The sequence below is a fragment of the Metopolophium dirhodum genome, chromosome 1, assembly GCF_019925205.1.
Source record: "Metopolophium dirhodum isolate CAU chromosome 1, ASM1992520v1, whole genome shotgun sequence".
In the NCBI taxonomy this organism is placed as follows: Eukaryota; Metazoa; Arthropoda; class Insecta; order Hemiptera; family Aphididae; genus Metopolophium; species Metopolophium dirhodum.
Genome location: NC_083560.1, coordinates 139,681,871 through 139,702,375, shown reverse-complemented (window position 1 = coordinate 139,702,375; position 20,505 = coordinate 139,681,871). Strand labels below are relative to the sequence as shown.

The window sequence follows — 20,505 nt, the reverse complement described above, 5'->3', positions numbered from 1 at the left end:
TATTTTGCGCCCCTGGCAGGCGCCCACCTTGCCAGGCCATCGGCCCGGCCCTGCTTGTAGGTTTGAAAATGAATGAAAGGTGGTAATAATAATACAATTTACTAATTTATGAATAGGTAATAATTACAGAATTTAATAATTATTTATATATTATGTATCAATGTAAAACATCTTTATTATTGTAAAATGTAAATACTAAATAGTATACCACCTACCTAGTTAAAACTAATTAATTTATTATTATTTTTGCGTATATACTTTTTTGATACCTACTTAATAGATTTATTAACAAACTACGCGTATGGCATGTATACATTCGTATCATATATATAGTCCGATAGTCGTACGACGTACACTCGTTACTCGTACTGTCGTACCTATATGTGGCATTGTGGCTATATATGTATAACTACTGGCTACTATATTTCATTATATTATATAATATCAGCAGCTACTTATATATATAAACAATAATAGTATACTATATACAGTGGTGTATAAATTAGTATAATCATTGAGTATAGCGAATATAGATAGAATTTTATACTATCTATAGGTACTCAAAAGTATAATATAATAATATATAATTATAATCATTATAATAATCTATAGGTGTATTAAATTATTTATTCATCGATGACCAATATACTTATATATTATTATTATTAAGTAGTCATATTAAATTAAAATATAATAATTATATACCTACCTATATAATGAAATTTTAATAAAGCAATTCATTTATATTATATAATATATTAAACATATTATATTATATTTTATTAGTGTTTTAAACTATATTATTTTTAATATTATAAATATTTAAAAAATACTTTATAGTATATAATACTATGTAAATAGCTATATAGCTAGAATAAAATTATATTAAATATATAATTATATATATAATAATATAATTTAATACATTACTTTACAAAAACATGTTTTTAAAATGTAATCAAAAAAAATATTTTTCAGACAATATATTTTAAATGAGAATAATAAAATATATCATGAAATATATTTAATTGTTGTAAAAAAAATATTATTACAAAAATATTTAAAAAATGATGTTTTTAAACCTTTTAAAAAGATTATTCTTGCAACTCATTGCAACAGCAATGGTGTAATGTTTTAAATACATTTCTAAAACATTTCTTTGCTGCTTGGGTCACACCAAAATCATTGTTGAAGAACCTTACAAACCCAAAACAATTTCTCAATGTGCGAACTGCCAGGATTACGGACATACCAACTATGGGTACTCGCCTCGCTGCGTACGCTGCGGTAATGACCATCATTCATCTTCCTGCCGAAATTCACGTGATGAACCTCCTAAATATGCTCTTTGCCAAGAAAATCATCCTGCGAGCTACAAAGGATGCTCAGTCTACAAAAATCTGCAACGTCGTAAGAACCCAAATACTATAAATAATAACAAAAATTTAACTGTAAAAACTAATTATAATCTTAAATCTAAAAATGTACAAGATAGTCACCCATCAAACCACTCCATGCACCTTCCTGATCAACCAATAACTTATGCAGCTGCAACTTCCGGCCTATCCTCCAATCCTACTCCACCTCCTCAAGATCCAGTCACACCCCCCTCAGCCACTGATATAAATATTCTGTTGACAAGTTTCTTAAGTGAATTCAAAACTCTTTTAAATCCATTAATTTCTCTACTTACAAAAGTAATCACCAGTCTTTTAGATAATAAAAATAAATAACTCAATCACAAACAATTCCCTCCTAATTTTACTATTTAACGCAAATGGTCTCAAAAACCACATAAACGAGCTCCAATCTGTTTTGTACAATAGTCGTATTGACATTGCATTGATAACAGAAACCCACTTCACTAAGTATTCTAAATTCAATATCCCAGGATTTCATCTAATAAAAACTAACCATCCAGATAATTCAGCACATGGCGGAGTAGCCATACTAATTAAAACTTCCTTATTTTTTCAACCTCTTCCTGAATATTGCCATGATTATATTCAATCTTGCTTCATCCAAATTAAATTGAATAACATCCCAATCACCATAGGTGCTCTCTACTCTCCCCCTCGTCACAACATCACCAGAGCTTTACTCAATGATTTTTTTGGTTCAATTAAAAACAACTTAATTATCGGGGGTGATTATAATGCTAAACATCAAAGCTGGGGCTGTCGTATAAATAACCCTCGTGGTTTTATTTTACACAGCTTTTCCAACAAAAAAAAATTTAATATCTTCTCACCACCTGGACCTACTTATTGGCCTACCTCACTTAAAAAAAAACCTGACATTCTTGATCTTTTTGCCGCCAAGATACCCAGCAACATACATTTCTGTACTAAAAACATACTGGATTTAAACTCTGATCATTCCTCAGTTCTCCTAACTATTTCAGCCACGCCACTTGCACGTATTAAGCCACCCAAATTATTCTCAACCCTTACGGATCACATCAAATTTCACGATACAGTAAATGAAAATATTAACCTAAATATCAGGATGAAATCCAATCTTGATATTGACGAAGCAGTCAACAATTTCACAACTCTAATTCAATCGGCAGCCTGGACTGCCATAAAACCTGCTAAAACTGTTAACTCAAACAATATATTAAACTCTAATTTAAATTACCCAATAATACTAGTAGAAATTCGAAGTTTAATTGTGGAAAAACGCAGAGCAAGAGCAAGATACCACCTCTATTGTCTTCCTTCACACAAATCCGCCTATAACAAACTTGCTAATTCCTTGAAAAAAATCCTTACAAAACATAAAGCCAATGCTTTCGAGCAAAAATTGCACAACCTTTCTGTCGCCGACTGTTCCCTTTGGAGAGAAACTAAACAGCTTTTAAAACTTAAATCTCCCTCAACTCCTCTTAAAAATGCAGACAATACACTAGCTATCAGTGACGCAGAAAAAGCAGAAGTATTCAAAACGCATTTATCAAATATTTTTAAACCTCATGCTGATATTCTTCTAGACCCTCAACACTTAGATAATGTTAGAAAATATTTAGACTCTCCGTTACCTAATGGACCTCCCGTGAAATACACCACACCAAACGAGGTCAAAAATATAATTTTAAAACATTCGAATAAAAAATCTCCCGGTTTTGACCTTATAACAGCAGAGGTAGCAAAATGTCTACCTAAAAAGGCAATAGTCCTTTTGACTTATATATTTAATGCAATATTTCGTCTATCATATTTCCCTCTTATGTGGGAACACATTGTCATGTTTGCAAAGCCAAACAAACCTCCAGACGCTCCAAATTCATATAGACCTATAAGCCTCTTACCTTTTTTTTCAAAAATTTGCAAAAGGCTTATTCTTCAACGACTATCCCCATATGTTATCTCAAATAACATTCTTCCTTCATCTCAATTCGGATTTCGCGCTAAACACAACACAATTCATCAAGTACACCGCCTGGTTGATTCTATATCAACCTCGTTGGAACGTAAACAATACTGTTCCTGTATTTTTTTAGATATCTCACAGGCATTCGATCGGGTTTGGCACGATAGCTTACTTTTTAAACTTCGCAACTTTCTTCCACCTTCCCTGTTTCTCCTAACTAAATCCTACCTTACCGATCGATACTTTCAAATCCGCATCGGAACTTGTACTTCACAGATGGCTATGATAAATGCAGGCGTACCCCAAGGTGGTATTCTATCTCCATTATTGTTTAACATCTATGCCTCTGATCAACCCGTCACTGAAAACACCATTGTTGCGGATTACGCTGATGACAAAGCTTTAATTTCAATTCATTAAAATCCCCTAATAGCCTCTGGTAACCTACAAACTCATCTCAATCTTATTTCATCTTGGTACACCAAATGAAGAATAAAACTGAATCACGCCAAGTCAATTCATACCACCTTCACCTTGAGACACGGCCTTTGTCCTCCAGTTTCACTGGATAACATACCTATACCCGCTTCCGAGACAGTAAAATATTTAGGCCTTACCTTAGACAAAAGATTGACCTGGAATCCACACATCCGATCCAAAAGATTAATTTTAAACTCTCGTTCTCGTATGCTTAAATCCTTGTTATCAAAAAATAAATGCACAAGTTTAAAAAATAAACTGCTAATTTACAAAGCATTTTTAAGACCAATCTGGACTTATGGTCTACAACTCTGGGGTGCGTCAAAGAAATCGAATCTTAATAAAATTCAATCTTATCAGAATATCACTCTACGTCAACTCACCAACGCTCCACCATACATTTCTAATTTAACACTCCACAACGATCTACATATTAAAAGACCGAAGAATCTGTTTTATATTATAAGCGTTTCTTCTCACGTCTAGTAAACCACAATAACCCTAATCAGCAACCTAAATATCTTAACACTTCCCGATAATCCTCGCCGTCGACTGAAAAGGAGATGGTGTATAGACCTTTTACTTTAATCTTAATCACCACTCACTCTTCTCCCTCTCTCTATAAAAAAAAAAAAAAAATAATAAAAAAAAAATAAAATAACTATTACATTTTCCTTCCAAATCTCCCATCACGCAAAGAGTCACTAGTGGGTGACTTCTTAATTCAAGTATACCATGTTTTTTCTGTCACTTTTCACTTTTACTATTTGTGCTATTAAGTATAGATTGTATAAATATTATAAAAATAAAAAAAATAAAAATATAAATACAAAGTTCTTCGTAAAAATAACTTTTTTTTTCTGATACATATAATATTACAAATCAGAGAACTGGGGGACCGCCCATAGAATTTTTTCACTGGCCATCTCTTACGCTAGTACAAAAAATCGCCAGAGGAGCGCCACACGGGTCTCTGCTTTATAGTTTTAGACTAGCTCTTCGAGCGTCGCTGAGGGAGACCCCCAAACCACCCGGGGTTAGCGAGGGGTGTGATCGATGTCGGAAACCGCAGTGGTCTTGTGGTCTGGTCGTCAACTCGAGCCGACGCGGTGTATGGGTGATACAGAGGTCTGGTGATAATGATCTGTGATAAAAATTAGTGATAAGGATTTTGGATTGTAGTGTCGGTCGTCGTGAGGTTACCAATGTTGGTAGCTACCTACTAGGTGTTCCGTGGCACGGTGTACCGGCAGGACACTATCTTTTTACCAGATTAGGAGGTTTTAACAATAAAGTCAACGCAAGTTGTTTTGGCGATATGAAATAATTTACTATAACAAACAAACAAAATAATTATTTTGGTATATAAAAATATTTAATTATCGTGGGGATACGCGAAAATGTCGAACGGTCGTCGGAGTGGAGAGCCGTGACGTAGGGCTACTCGCGTCGAGTAGCGTCGAGTCGAGAGCGTGAAAAAAAAAACTAGCGAGGCGAGTGAAAACGAATTCGAGCCCGTAACGGCGAAAAAGTCGGCGTGCGAGGCGGGAGAAAGAGTTGCGGCGGCGCGTCGTAGCGCGGCAAAAGACAATACAAAAAGAGATATATAATTCACGGCTGCGTACATATATGGACAAAAACGTTAACATATTACATATAATTCAAAGTTAGGCACAAAAAGGTAACAATAAGAAAACGGACGCGCTAGCGTAAGTGGTGATAACGCGTCGTAATCACCACATTACTCCCCCTCGTTGGGAAAAAAACAGACGCGTTTTTTTGGGGGGCGTTCGATTGATTGCGCGGCGTACGTATGGTTACGTATGGCGTACGTATGGTCGGCGGTTGGATCTTCACGTGCGATGAATGCTGGCTTGAGTCGGTCGATGGAAATCCACGTCGTTGATCGGTGGCGTTGTCCTTGTATGTTTTTTCACGGCGTTCCAAAACTGCAAACGGGCCCTCGTATCGTGGCTGGAGCGGCGACTGGACGGCGTCGATTCGGAGGAAAACGTGACTGACCTGGCTCAGATCATTCGGTACGAACGTAGCGCGTCGTGTACTGTGGTTGGTACCTGTAATAATTGTATAACAAGTTTTAAATCTTATAACGAACTGATATATTTTTATTATTCAAAAGAGAGAACATAAAACAATATCCTTTTTAGGTTATATTATTATTGTTGTTATCTTATGATAACAATTACAAATCTCATATCATTACATCTCTCCCCTGCTACATGTTTAACAAACATAATATTATAATATTATAAATTATAAAATACAAATTATGATATGTTGGACAAATAGTGAAAATCTTAATAATAATAATAAATTTTAAATAATACATGATTCATAAAATTTTAACAGTAACATTGTGTAGTTGTCAATATACTTTATTTTTTTTTTCTAAACAATGAAGTCTTCAAAATGTTTTGGAGTGCTCTTCATTCTTTCACCTCTCCTCGGTTCTTCTGTAGTGATTCTTTTGAAGTGTGATGCGTTCCTGGTTACTTGTCTTTTGTCAGGTCTTGCGCCAGTGATCATTGTTCCTTTTACTTCCACTATCTTCAGAGGTTCTGGATTGAACGGTGTTGAGTATTTATTTATTGCATTCTGTTTTATTAGTACCGTGTCTCCAACTTCCAGTCCATGTTGTGTTGCTGCACGTCTCACATCACTGTTTGTTGCGCTTATGTTTTTGTTCCTTGCATCATTGTCTCTTATTATTGTATCGGTTTCTTCGTCATCTTCATTTGTGTCAATGTTTTTCATTTCTGGTAACCAAGTCCTAAATTTTCCTCTAAAAATTAGTGATGCTGGTGTTGCCCTTGTGGTAGTGTGTGGTGTTGTTCGATATGACATTAGAAACTCATCAATTGCTTCTTCCCATTTCTTATTAGATATAATTGACGTTTTAATTGCTTTTCCGAGAGTTCTCATGAATCGCTCTACCGTTCCATTTGCTTGTGGCCAACATGGCATTATTTTCCTGTGTTTTATTCCGAATGATTGTAAAAACTGACTGAACTGTGTTCCATTCATTGGTGGTCCGTTATCCGTTTTAATGTACTCAGGTAAACCAAATTCCATGAACATTTTTTCTAATTCATGAGTTACAGTTTCAGTTTTTAGATTGTTTATTACTCTTACTAATGGGTATCTGGAATATTCATCAATAATTACCAATGTATATTTACCATTTGGAAATGGTCCGCCAAAGTCTAAGTCTAACTTTTCCCATGGTCCTAGCGGTAGTTCTGTACTCAATATTGGATCATTATTTGTTTTTGGCATTGCTGCTTGACATGGAATGCATGTACTAGTTTCCTCTGTTGCCATTTTATTCATGTTTGGGAACCATACCTTGCTTCTTAACAATGTTTTAGTCTTCTCTATTCCTTGATGTCCAGTATGTGCCAGCTTGACTACCTTCTTTTGTAGGACCTTTGGTATGACTATCTTATTTTGTTTTAATACAAGTCCATCATTTGTGATTGTCAATTCATCTTTGAATGGCCTATATACTGATTCTAGCATAGTGTTCTCCAATAATGCTACTTTTAATTTTGTTAGTTCTTTCTCACTGTTTGTGTGCTCTGCAACCTCTTTTCTTGTCATTGTTTTTGGTATGCTTAATTCTGCTATAGTATTGACATGTTCTTCTATTCCCATTTCCCAGCCATTTGTTTGCCGTTGGTTTAGAGGATGTCTTGACATAAAGTCTGATGGATTTGTGTTACCTTTTGTATGTATGACTTTATAGTTATATCCTTGAATCTTTAGTCTTAGGCGTTCTAACCTTGCTGATGTCTCCTTTGTTTGACTGCTTAAAATTGAGACTGACGGTTTGTTGTCTGTCTTTAAAATGAATTCTTTTCCAAACAAAAAGAGTTTGAAGTGTTGAATGGCCCACACCACAGCTAACATCTCTTTTTCAATCTGTGAATATCTTTTTTCAACAGAGTTCAAAGTCTTTCTTGCACAAGCAATAATGTTGTGTGGTAATTGTGCTAAAATGGCAGCAACTCCTTCAGGTCCAGCATCAACAATTAGTTCTGTTTCTTTTTGTGTGTCATAATAGGAATTACTTACATTTTTCACAATATTTTCTTATAAGTTATTGAATGCTGTTTTTTCTGTACTGCTCCATGACCATTTTCTATTTGCTATTGTCAGGTCTCTTAACGGTTTTGTTTTATCTGCTAAGTTTGGAATAAATCTGCCACAGTAATTGATCATACCTAGTATACTCCTTACTTCAGATACGTTAGATGGTGGCTTGAGTTGTATGAATGCCTCTATTTTTCTTTCATCTATTTTAACGCCTTATTCGCTGAATTGGTACCCAAAAAATGTGAGCTTTTTGACACTAAAAAGACATTTTTCATAATTTAATGTGAGTCCTTTTTCTTCTAAACGATTTAGTACTTTTTTTAAAGTAATATCATGTTCTTCTTGTGATTTGCCATATATTAGTATGTCATCACTAACGTTCATCACGTTGGGAATGTTTACAAGCACTTGTCTTATTTCATCTTGGAATACTTCTGCCGCAGAATTTATTCCAAAACTCAACCTTTTGTACCGTCTAAGTCCAACGTGAGTGCTAAATGTTGTGATAAATCTTGATGCACAATCCAACTCCAACTGGTGGTAGCCCTCATTAAGATCCAATTTTGAAAATACTTTTGACCCATTTACCGCACTTATTATGTCATCAATGGTTGGAGTCACATGACGCACTCTTTCGATGGCTGCATTTGGTCTTCTCATGTCTACACATAGTCTGACTTCTCCGTTTTTTTTTGGAACTAAAACAATAGGAGAGACCCAAGGTGTTGGTCCATCAACTTTTTCAATTATATCCAATTTTTCAAGTCTTGTAAGTTCATTTTCTAATTGTTTTCTTAAATGTATCGGAATACGTCTATGTTGTTGAGCAACCGGGCTGATATTTTCATTGATGCGAAGTTGTATTTGTTTTTCTTTTAATTTTCCAATCCCATTGAACAGATTTGGATATTCACTTTTGTATGAACTAATTTTTGATGTTATTTCATTTATATTTAAACCAATTTTTAACAGTCCTAACTTCACTGACGTTTCATACCCTAGTAGTGACTGATTATTACCTTTAACTACAAAAATGTCTACTACTTCTTCATGGTCTAATATCTTAATTGTTGTTATAACTTTTTTTATAACTTGAAGTGGTGCTTTACTTGAGTATGCAAATAGCTTTTGAGATACTTCACTTTCCTTTTTAATGTAGTTAATTTTGTTTCTTTTCCAGGTTTGTTCTGAAATAATATTACAACTAGATCCCGAATCAATTAGGAACTTGATATGTGTGCCACCAACTTCACATGTTACCTCATTTGTCACCAAACCTTTCTTCTTTGTTATCTGGAATACTATGGCATCGTCATCACTTCTTGCTTCTTTTACCGCATTTATTTTATTGTTCCGCGATGTTTGTTGTGGATACTTTTTCCATGGTTCTTTTGTATTCGTGGGCAACTTTGTTTTGCAGTACGCTTTAAAATGCCCGATTAAACCACATCGACCACATTTTTTATCTTTTGCCGGGCAACTAGGATCATTTTTAAAATGATTTTCGTTTCCGCATCTATAACATGCCTTGTTTTTGGTTTTAGACTTTTCCATTTTGTGATACTTTTGCTTTTCATACTTTGTGACTTTATTTACCGTTTCTTTTTCATTCTTGCATAATGTATCAGCCTGTTGTGTTACTAACTCGAATCGTTTAGCCTCTTCAATGATTTCTGACAAATTTAAATTGTTTTTTTCAAGTAACTTCCGTCTAAGTTCATCAGATGTACAATGTTCTATAATTTGATCGCACATTTCCGTGTCAGCATCAGCAAAATCACATTTACCTACTTGCTGTCTTAGTTTTGATATGAACTGCCCAACTGACTCATTAACTTCTTGTCTTATTTTTCTGAAAACGTGTCTTTCATACACTGGGTTCACTTTTGGTATGAAATGCTGATCTAACAGATTTATGGTATGTTCGAACACTGTTGTTCCTTGTGGTGGATTACCATGTTCTGGTATTCCAAAGAATACATCTTGTAGTTCTTGTCCACCTTTATGCAGTATTATAGCTTGTTTTTGAGTATCCTTTGTTATGTTTTGCGATAAAATATAGATCATTATAGATCTCTTCCATTTCTCCCAATTGGAGGGTTCAAAACGTAAGATACAATCTTTATCCTGTTCCATCGCGTTTCCCTTTTTTTTCTCGTTGACCGATTTAACACTATACTACCTTTATAACAATCTTATTGAAAAAAAAAAACTAAAATCGCATTTTTACCGACTGCGCCATTGTAATAATTGTATAACACGTTTTAAATCTTATAACGAACTGATATATTTTTATTATTCAAAAGAGAGAACATTAAACAATATCCTTTTTAGGTTATATTATTATTGTTGTTATCTTATAATAACAATTACAAATCTCATATCATTACAGTACCTGGAGTGAAACGTAACTCAGCCATGTAGTTGCGGAGCGTTGCTACCAGTTCGGGCGGTGGAGGTTCCGCGGCCGCAGCGTGAAACATTTCGCCGGGAAGTCGAAGTGTCGCGCCGTAGATCAACTCGGCCGGAGTGTGTTCGAAACCGGCTTTCACTGTGTTGCGTAGTGCAAGGAGGACGATCGGCAACTTCGTTGACCACTGCGTTGATTCGTGTGCAGTGAGCGCGGACTTCAGGGTTCGGTGAAAACGTTCGACCAAGCCATTCGACTGAGGGTGATAAGGTGAAGTTCTCGAGTGTTGAATACCGAATGTTGAAAAAAGAGAGCGGTATAAGTCGGATTCGAACTGTCTTCCCTGGTCGGTGGTGATGTTGTCGGGGACGCCGAATCGTGCGATCCAATTCACGGTAAGCGACTGTGCGACAGCGTGAGCTGACATATTCTCGAGTGGCCAGGCTTCCGGCCAGCGAGTGAATCGATCGATGATGGTGAGCAGGTACTTAAAATTGTTGGACGGCGGCAGAGGTCCGACGAGGTCGACATGAATGTGTCCAAAACGTCGTTCGGGCGGCGCGAAAGGTGGGATCGGAGAAACGGTGTGTTTATGTACCTTAAGGTACGTTTTCCTAGGAGCGCGTTTTTTTCGCCGCAGAAACCGATCACGTCGGCGTGAGCGTAAAACGTATTACGCGGCGTAAAAGTGTTTTCCTATAAAATATAGTGGTGGCGCGTTGAACAATTCAGTTGACTACTGAAAGTGTGATCATTGTGTAGTGTATTTGTAATAATTTATTAAGTAAATACAATATTACTAGTACAGTATTATTATAAATTATTATTATATTATTATAGTTATTAATTAATAATTTTGCAATTGCAATGAATCGTCTTGAAAGAAAGAAAAAACTAATTGCACTGCTTATTCTTCGACATTTAATAATCGATGACGAAGATGAAGAATATATGCTCCATGAACATTGGAATTTAAGAAAGAAAGTCAGTGAGATTTATAATAAACGAGAAAACGAGGGTATTTTCAAAATGTTGATAAATAACCACCTTGTCGATGAAGAGCAACGATTTAAAAGTTAATCGTACATGATTTTAGTAATAATTTCTATTATTTTAGTTATTTCGAGAGTTGTGAAAGGTTCTTCAATGTTATTATTTGCAGTATTGATATGACCTACAAAACACCTCGGTGTGTTTTCCGGCCCTATAGTATATGTTTCATGTAATTCTTGTTGGAGTGCCATTTCAAGTTCCAAAATGAATTTCCTTTGTCTGTCCCTAAAATTAAAATTTATCTATAATTTTTATTATTATTATTTTTTCTGCTTAAAGAATATTTAGAAAAAATGTTTAATTCTACATTGGTTGTATTATGCTTCCTATTTAGTTTTATTCTTAAAATTAAATTAATAATTTACACGTTAATTAAGTATATATTTACTATATATATATATATTTTTTTAATCGGCTTGTGCATTATTATAATATTTTTTTACATTATTTTTATCAACAGTGATGCTTCGCCGCCCACGCTGTATATACTACATTTTCATTTCCCACTATTGCTATGACTTCGTATGGCCCTAATCATAATGGATCGAGTTTTGTTCTATAATTATTATCCTTTAGGAGTACTAAATCCTTAACATGTATTTCTTGTGGGTTTTCGTTTCTATCGTATCTTTCTTTACTTTTTATTTTATTTTTAATTAATTGTTCCCTAGCCATCAAATGTGACACTTGCATGTTTTCCTTTAAATCAAATAAATAATCATCGTAATTGTATCGTGGTTCTGGTTCGGTTTTTAATTTAATCAGTACCTTCAATGCGAGTCCGTAAACTAGTGCGTATGGCTGGAAGTTAGTAGATGAATGTACTGTCGAATTATATACAAAAAATGCAAAGGGTAATAAATTATCCCAATTATTTAAATTCTTGTCTACATAATGTCGTAAGTACTCAGCTAAGGTCCTATGAGCATGTTCAACAGGATTACCCTGTGGCCTAAAAGTACTAGTGTTAACTTTTTCTATCTTTAATAACTTGCAAACTTCAGTAAACGTTTTACTAAGGAAATTGGTGCCCTGATCAGTTAATATCGTTCCCGGTATGCCATGTACACAAACGAAGTGTATAACAAAGGCTTCCGCGACCGTCTTCGCTTTTTGGTCAGGAATTGGAACCCCCAAAGTGTAACGCGTTCGATCATTTTCCATAGTTAAAATATAAATATTATTAGATAAGGTTGTCGGCAAAGTGTAACGAGATAAAACGGAGTGCCCATTTAGGTGGCGCACTCTCGTTACTCGTTACTGCGTTTCTGCCCCGTTGTACCACCGCGCGCTCACGCCACGACCGAAACACCGTCGAACGCGCAACAGCGACTGTTCGCAATAAATATAGATAGCGTACCGCACAGTATACTGTTTCCGAACGGCCGCCGCCCTCCGGGAAATAGTCCACTACAAGAAAACCCCAAGACTTAAAACCAAAGTCTTTCAAGATTCTAAATCAGTAGAAGTGCATCTACCTTCTAGAATTTTGCAAAGGGTTTTAAGTCTAACAGCATGAACAGGATGCACAAATACCGCCACACATGAATTACATACATCACAACGGCCAGGTATACCATAAGTAGAGGCCAGCGGACCCAGTGCAGACCCCCTTGCTCCCTGCTCAGTGCAGTGAATGTTCAAGCCGGACGATACTTTGAGATCGTTAGACACGGATGCAATCACTGTACTTACAACAGCACCACTCTCTGGCCTGCATAAGCCGGACGGTACGCGTGACTGTTAGACACGGATATGCTACAGGCTTTAACCACCAACCTACGACTTCTTTAAGTCTAGTTGGCCCCCCTGTTCCCCTTCTCGTGCCGTGAGAAGTCACAGCGTCCGAGTCCGTAACCGTTCAGTGAATCGAGAACGCCGAGCCATCGCCGCCGCCGTCCGATCGTTATACGCAGTTGAGTGAATCAAGAACGCCGAGCCATCGCCGCCGCCGTCCCATCGTTATACGCAGTTCAGTGAATTGAGAACGCCGAGCCATCGTCGCCGCTGTCCGATCAGAACTGCCTAACCCGTTGAACCAGGGCGTGAGTATTCCTAGCCCAGCTGCCATCATAGGGAGCCTACCCGTCCAGCATACCACGGCACTTATTGAGGAGCATCCGTACTCTACCAGCGAGACGGATATTGCCAAGAAAACAGTCATCCACCAACACACAGGAATAAACCGTGAGTTTCATGTATGTTTCCCACCCTTTTATGTAATCCCTATATAAAATATTTTAACTCTAAACATTTTTGAGTATAAAACATATGATATCGATAAAAGAAAATACTGTAAAATACAACATCAATTATTGTATCATAAAGTTTAATGAAAATAAACGTTGATTGAGTTATAATACAAGTAACAACGAGTCAGTTTTCATTACATTGGCGCCCAACTGCAGTGCTCGATTCAGAAGAAATTCTACTTCGGCCTACGAGATTAAATTAAGAAGAAATACTACATCGTGCTCTTGAGAAGAAATACTACATCTTTAAAATGGCACCCAAGAAAAATGTATCCGAAGAAGCATTTAATGCATTTAAAGCGGAGGTAGAGAGAAATAGCCGATATTTAGTAGAACAATTCTTGCAAAAATCAACAAACTAGAAGAAAAGTGTAGCAATTTGGAAGACGTGAATAATCGGAAAATTGAAGAAATTGAAGGAATATGCACAGAAATCGAAAGTCAACATAAAAGTGAAATCGAAAAATTAAAAGAAAACTATTACAGAGAACTACAGAACTTAGAACAACAAAACAATGACAACATTCAAAATCTAAAAAAAATGTTGGTTGATCAAAAACAAAACACAAATATTATGAACAACGAGCATAAAAGTTCAAATGTTGAAATATCCAAACCACTGTTCTACGCTAACAGCAAAGACCAACATCCTATCTAATTTTTACAGAGCTTAGAAGAATATTTCAAAGTAAAGCAGATGGCTAAAGAAGAAAAACTAATTATTATCAGGGATTGCCTGAAGGGCACCGCCGGTAATTGGTACTCAACGGTGAAATTCCAAATACGTGACTATGCAGATTTTCGAGACGTATTTATTGATGAATTTTGGTCGAGACAACGACAAATACAAACATGGAGCAATTGTCTCAACACCACATAAGTACCGGACAATGTCACATATAGGGAACATTTCTCCCAGTGGGCATCCAAACTACGTCACCTACAAGGTCCTGAACTATCAGATGAAGAAATTGTGAGTAACATAGCAAATCATTACCCGGGTTACTTGCGTGCAATACTAGTATCGTTACCAGACAAATCAGTGATCAATGCAATGAAGGTACTAGGTGCGGAGGAGAGCCGACGAAACAAACCGTCAACCACAGAAAATAGTGCAACAAAAAACAACAACAACAATTGGAACAACCAGCGGTATAATGGTTGGAACAACATGCCACCACGCAACAACCGTTGGAACAACCAACCATACCGCAACAATGACAAACGAGGAGAGACCCAACAGAACAACACACCACAAACTGAAAAAATCCAACAGGTGTCAACGAATAATGAAAAGCAAGCAGGACCTAGTGGTAATGAGCAACACTCAATCAACTCGTTGAATACCACCAATCAATCCGTGAGTCCGTATATTCAATGTACCATAGAAGGGGAGGACGTTACCTTACTCATCGACACCGGAGCAACGATCAGTGTACTTACTAAGGAGGTGGTAGACATTATCACAAACAAAAATCCAAAAACCCCACAGCTTCCAGTGACAGGAATCCAAATAAGTAACGCGGTCGGGAAAAAAATATGCAAAGTATCAAAGCAGATTTTTTGTGAATGCAAAATCGGAACGAGTACATCCAAACCAATTTCATTTAGGTGGAGAATCTAAATGAAAAAGGGATAATTGGGGTTGACATTTAAAAAAAAATATGATTCCCAAATTAAATTCAGAGAACGAATTATTCAATTCAAGATTGACAAAACCATACACACCATACCGTTCGCAAACCAGAAACCAAGGTTGATCAACTTCCAGGAGCACCTACTTAATGTTGAAATAAACGAAAATCCGGAAGAGGACCAAGTATCTCTTACCAGCGACGAGAGACAAAAATGTGTGTCATTACTTGACAAATATGACGAAATCTTTTCAGGCAAACCAGGAAAAATTGAAGCATTCCAATGTCAGACACAAGTGAAGGCAGGGGACCTTATCCATCAAAGACAATATCCCATACCGGTAGCCAGGATACCCAAGGTGGACGCGGAAATACAAAGAATGCTAAAATTAGAAATCATCGAAAAATCTACATCACTTTGGTCATCACCTATTGTCTGCACGAAAAAAAAAATGGCGACATCCGACTATGTTTGGACGCACGAAAAATCAACACCATGATCATACTCGAGTAGCATTTTCAGTGCTGTCAGTGTTTAATATATTAAGATGTGTTGGTGCAGAGTACGGTGTAAATCCTGTTCAGTGAACCGTTTTTTTCTGATTTTGAATACCGAATTTTTATACAGGTTAAACCGTGTATTTGGAGTGCTGATATCGGTGTAATGACCGTGCATCAGTGCTCCTCAATTTGTTTAATACACCGTGTTCCTTTGATTTAATTTCTTGTGTAATAACAGTTCAATTTTCTTTGATTCAACGGGGTTTATACATTGTTTTATCAATTAGTATATAACAGTTCAATGTTAATACAGTAACCGTGCATACTATGTAATCAGCAACGTATTTACGGGGGGGGGGGGAGGATTTTGGGGATAAATCCACCCCTTGGTCTTTTTTTATTATTAAGAATTTACCTATATATACCTGACACTAAATCGTGTTTATAGTATTTTTATGTGTAACATTCAATGGCTCATTCCCTCCCAATAACTATTCCTAAATACGCCGCTGTATATAATATATACATGTATATGTATATATATATTTGTATATATATATATTAGCAATGCAATTTCATATGCTATATTCCCCTCAACTCTATCATGAAGACCTTTATTTAAAAATGTCTATGCTAGATTGACCATTTACTACTCCCCCTCCCCAGACCATAATAAAAAAAATAAATTAAATCCTGACTATGAAATAGGTTGATTAGCTTATAATTTTAACCAGATTGAAAGGGTTCAACAAAAGTTTTTCAGATTCACCAGCTGTATTATATGTTGTTTCAGAATATATATATATATATATATATAATATATATATTGCTTGTCACAAACATAGTTCCATTATTATGATATAATAGGTAAATTATTTAACTATAAAATTAAACTAAAAAACATGAATTAGGAACAAATATTTATTAAATTCATTATAAAATGTGTATAATAATATGTTTAGTAAGATTAATAATATTTTAATTGCTTTTGTCTTTAAAATTATAAATACATAATTATAGTAGGTTCCCCTTAACCTAACTAAAATAACTAAAAGAACAAAATATAAACAGTACATAATTATTTGAAATGTTAAAATATATAGTAGCAAAGGCATATTAGCGATTTATATAACCAATATTATATTTAAATACAATATATGTTTATGGTATAAAATAAGAAAAAATCATAGTTGATATAATAGAATAAAAGTAAAAAACCGTGTTAAGTAAATAATAATAATTAATTAGATATGTAGCTTAATAAATAAAACACTTCATCAAAATTAAAAATGCACATTATTATGAAAAAAAAAAAAATAATAATAATAATGTTTAGATTAGGTACTTCCTAAGCCATTTATAAGTAGGTATATATATAATTACTATAATAATACTTGCACCCAATAGGTACATTTTTTTATATAAGAATACTCACCATAAATGATGGAGAATAATTTTAAATTAACAAAACCTCGTTTTGTTTTCCCTTTATAACTGAAGGCAGATAATATTTTATAAATAAAGCATGTGTCAATTGCTTGTCGTATTGCTGCACTAATGGAATTAATACTTCCAAATTTCATATAAACATAAGTTTTCTGAAATTTCAAAAATTATGACTCATATTTTAAAGTATTTTAAAGAGATATTTAAGCTATAACAATATTGATGCATAATACTTAGTTCAAGTTTTAGACAAAGTTTTAGACATGAAGTAAGTTATTTAAGTAAATATTTAAAATACATAAAAATATGATTCAAAAAGAATATATACTCACTAATTCTTCTTGATTCTTTAACCCATCAGTCTCATCTGATAAAAGAGATTCTAGTAAATCTACTTCTTCAATGGATTTTGCCGGTAGTAAATTAATGAAAGCAGTGGGTAATGTGGGAATAGGTAGAGCTAAAGATTTCATTCTAGAATCCGATTTCATAATAATTTGTACTTTTTGGTCCAAATTTTTTATGGCATTCACTATTTTAGTGTTTGAGGTATTTGTCATGTGTAATTGTATCAAGATCTGTTTTAACATCGATTTTGTTGTCTTTTCATTTTTTTCTATAACAGATTTTTGCAACAATAGTTATCTAGAACAAACATTCTGAATAATATTTTTCCAACAACAATTTACTTAATGGAATACAAACCATTTATGTTTACACTTTCAGTCAAACTACAACTAGTTGAATTTTCAACATTTTTAATTACATCATTGTCAATCATAAAATTGCATTCATCACCAGAGTTGCATATAAATTCAGCTATTTCATTAATGTCACCTAAATGATTGCTTAATATCAGAACAAATTTTAAAATAGGCAATTTATGTTACTTAATAATAACTTAGTGCTTAGATAGTATTTAATTGTACATTCTTTATTAACAGAATTTTCTTGGAATATATTATTTAAAGATGTATACTCAGCTGGCGTCAATAAAATATCATCATATGGTTCACCTTAAAAATAAATTTGATCTTATTATTTATCTATTTGAAACTAATAAAACCTATGATAAATTGTATGCATAACTTATAAGTATTTATAACCTACTTGTAGAATGAGTTTCTTTAGGATAACTCTTTGAATCTGAATTATTTTGTTCATAACTAGAACAGGCTGGACTAGTAAATCTAGTAGTAACTAATAATTTTTAAAATTGATAAGTATAGGTGTTGCATTATGTAACCTAATTAAAAATAAGAATGCATAAATTATAATTTATAAATATATTGGTAGATACATACAGGATTCAATATTTTCTTTAGGAGTACTCTTAAAGCTTGAGCTCAAATTTTGAAATTTATTTGTAATTGTATTGGATACTTGTAATGGACTAACATTAATATCATCTATACTCGAATGTTTATCTATAATATCTTAAGTAATCTATAATTACATTTTTAATTGACAAACTTTTACCAAATTCCAACATATTATATAAGTGTAATTTATATATTTACTTTTTTCCACATTTTCTATATTTTTTGGACTGGTTGCATTATTTGAACTACCCAATATGTTCGAACTAAGGTACAAATGACTGTAGTATCTATATTTATATAATAGGTAACAATAAAAAACTAATTAGTTTAAAATATTTTATAAATTAATAAGTAAAATTGATTTTGTTATTATCAACAAATAACTAAATAGTCATCATAGTACAATACTACATACTATTCATATTATTTTCTTTATATTCATCGATTGAGCTGGTATGCTGGATGCCTTGTAGTACATCATTTGTCTCTGACAAAACAGAACCAAAATGTGTACTAGATCTAGTTGCTATAACATTGAGAAAAGTTACAAATATTTTTAAATACCTATATTTCTAAGTTATACAATTTATTAATATTACATATAGGTGTGGTAGGTGGTTTAGGTGGTTCCAGAAATTCCTTTTCAAGTTGGCGATTACATTTTGGTATTATTTTCCTTTTTTTAGGAGATGATCTTATTTGAGATATATAACTACCATCATCTGACGTATCTGGTTCTGACCAAGCTTTGGATAATTTTTTTGCTTGACTTTATTTTTCTTAAAATTAGCAAGTATTTAAGTACATATATATATATATATATATACACATATAAATTCATCACTAATTTATTCTAATATATTAGTAACATTATTAAGACATATTTATTAGAAAAATATAGTTAATTTTTATTACCAAACGGTCCTGCAACTGATTTCACTTTATAATTTGCACCATCTTTGGAATTGGGGGCCGTATGTTTCGATATCATATTAGCAACTTGTGACATAGAGAAATATACTTCATTTTGCTCTTTTTGGAGGTATGGGAACCAACAAATCGTCTTATTTACTAACCATGTGTTTGGAACATGTTGGACCTAAGAAACCACAATACTTTGATACAAAATATAAACAAATGAAATATATTTATTTTAAATAAGTATCATTTATGAACTGATAATAAATTGATTGTTATTTATTTTACTACAAAGTTCAAAATCTATATACATATTTTAACACTATCTAAAAAATATTTACCCAACTATTATTGTATAGTATCCTTTGCATAGGTATACAACACTGAACAATCTCAACATAAGGATTTTAAGGATAACAAAAACCATTTTCAATATAATACATTATAGAATAAATTAACTATACAAAAATAAATTAGTAACTATATTATTTACAAAATTTCTAATTTTATATATACATAATAATAAATATTTAATTTTTAAATATAAAATATAGGTGTTATTTTATTGTAAATTCAGTAAAGGCAAAATTACAAAAACATTAATATTAGTCAATGAAAGACGCATAATTTTTTCTTTAATATCACTTAACTTCCAAGACTGAAGATGACTAAGATTAGATGCACTTTCTATATCTAATAAACGTGAAGAACAAGGATTATCAAAAAAGTTTGTTAACTTATTAAACTTCCGTCCAATTATTAATATATCATCACTATTCAGTTTGGAGGTAACAATATTTTCTATCAGTACAATATCTCCGTTTTAGTTTTTATACAACTGTCAGCTTTATTTAATTTTAAAACAAAATTTTTCATTTTCCAACCTGTAAATTGGGGTTCACAACTATTATCAGTAAATGGACGATTTTTATTTTTACACTGAAAGTTAAAAGGCACATTATAATTTTCAGTTTTTGATGTTCGACTATCCCAAAGTATTT

The 20,505-nt window shown here is 33.6% G+C and overlaps 2 protein-coding genes and 2 pseudogenes across 2 annotated transcripts; all 4 read right to left on the bottom strand.

Annotated features, from left to right (window-relative positions):
* Positions 1–8,181: 8,181 nt before the first annotated feature.
* LOC132932797 (uncharacterized protein K02A2.6-like) lies at positions 8,182–10,104 on the bottom strand. The gene has a single exon (XM_060999158.1). The coding sequence runs from the start codon at positions 10,102–10,104 to the stop codon at positions 8,182–8,184; it is 1,923 nt and encodes a 640-aa protein (XP_060855141.1).
* Positions 10,105–10,346: 242 nt separating this feature from the next.
* On the bottom strand, positions 10,347–10,805 carry LOC132932796 (uncharacterized protein K02A2.6-like). Its single transcript, XM_060999157.1, has one exon. It carries the CDS (start codon positions 10,803–10,805, stop codon positions 10,347–10,349), a length of 459 nt encoding a protein of 152 aa, XP_060855140.1.
* Positions 10,806–15,817: 5,012 nt separating this feature from the next.
* On the bottom strand, positions 15,818–18,756 carry LOC132932795 (uncharacterized; annotated as a pseudogene).
* Positions 18,757–18,993: 237 nt separating this feature from the next.
* LOC132934388 (uncharacterized) lies at positions 18,994–19,595 on the bottom strand (annotated as a pseudogene).
* Positions 19,596–20,505: the final 910 nt, after the last annotated feature.

Excerpts from the sequence above, each read along its gene's own strand:
- LOC132932797 (XM_060999158.1), bottom strand. The coding sequence starts at position 10,104 with ATGGAACAGGATAAAGATTGTATCTTACGTTTTGAACCCTCCAATTGG.
- LOC132932796 (XM_060999157.1), bottom strand. The coding sequence starts at position 10,805 with ATGTCAGCTCACGCTGTCGCACAGTCGCTTACCGTGAATTGGATCGCA.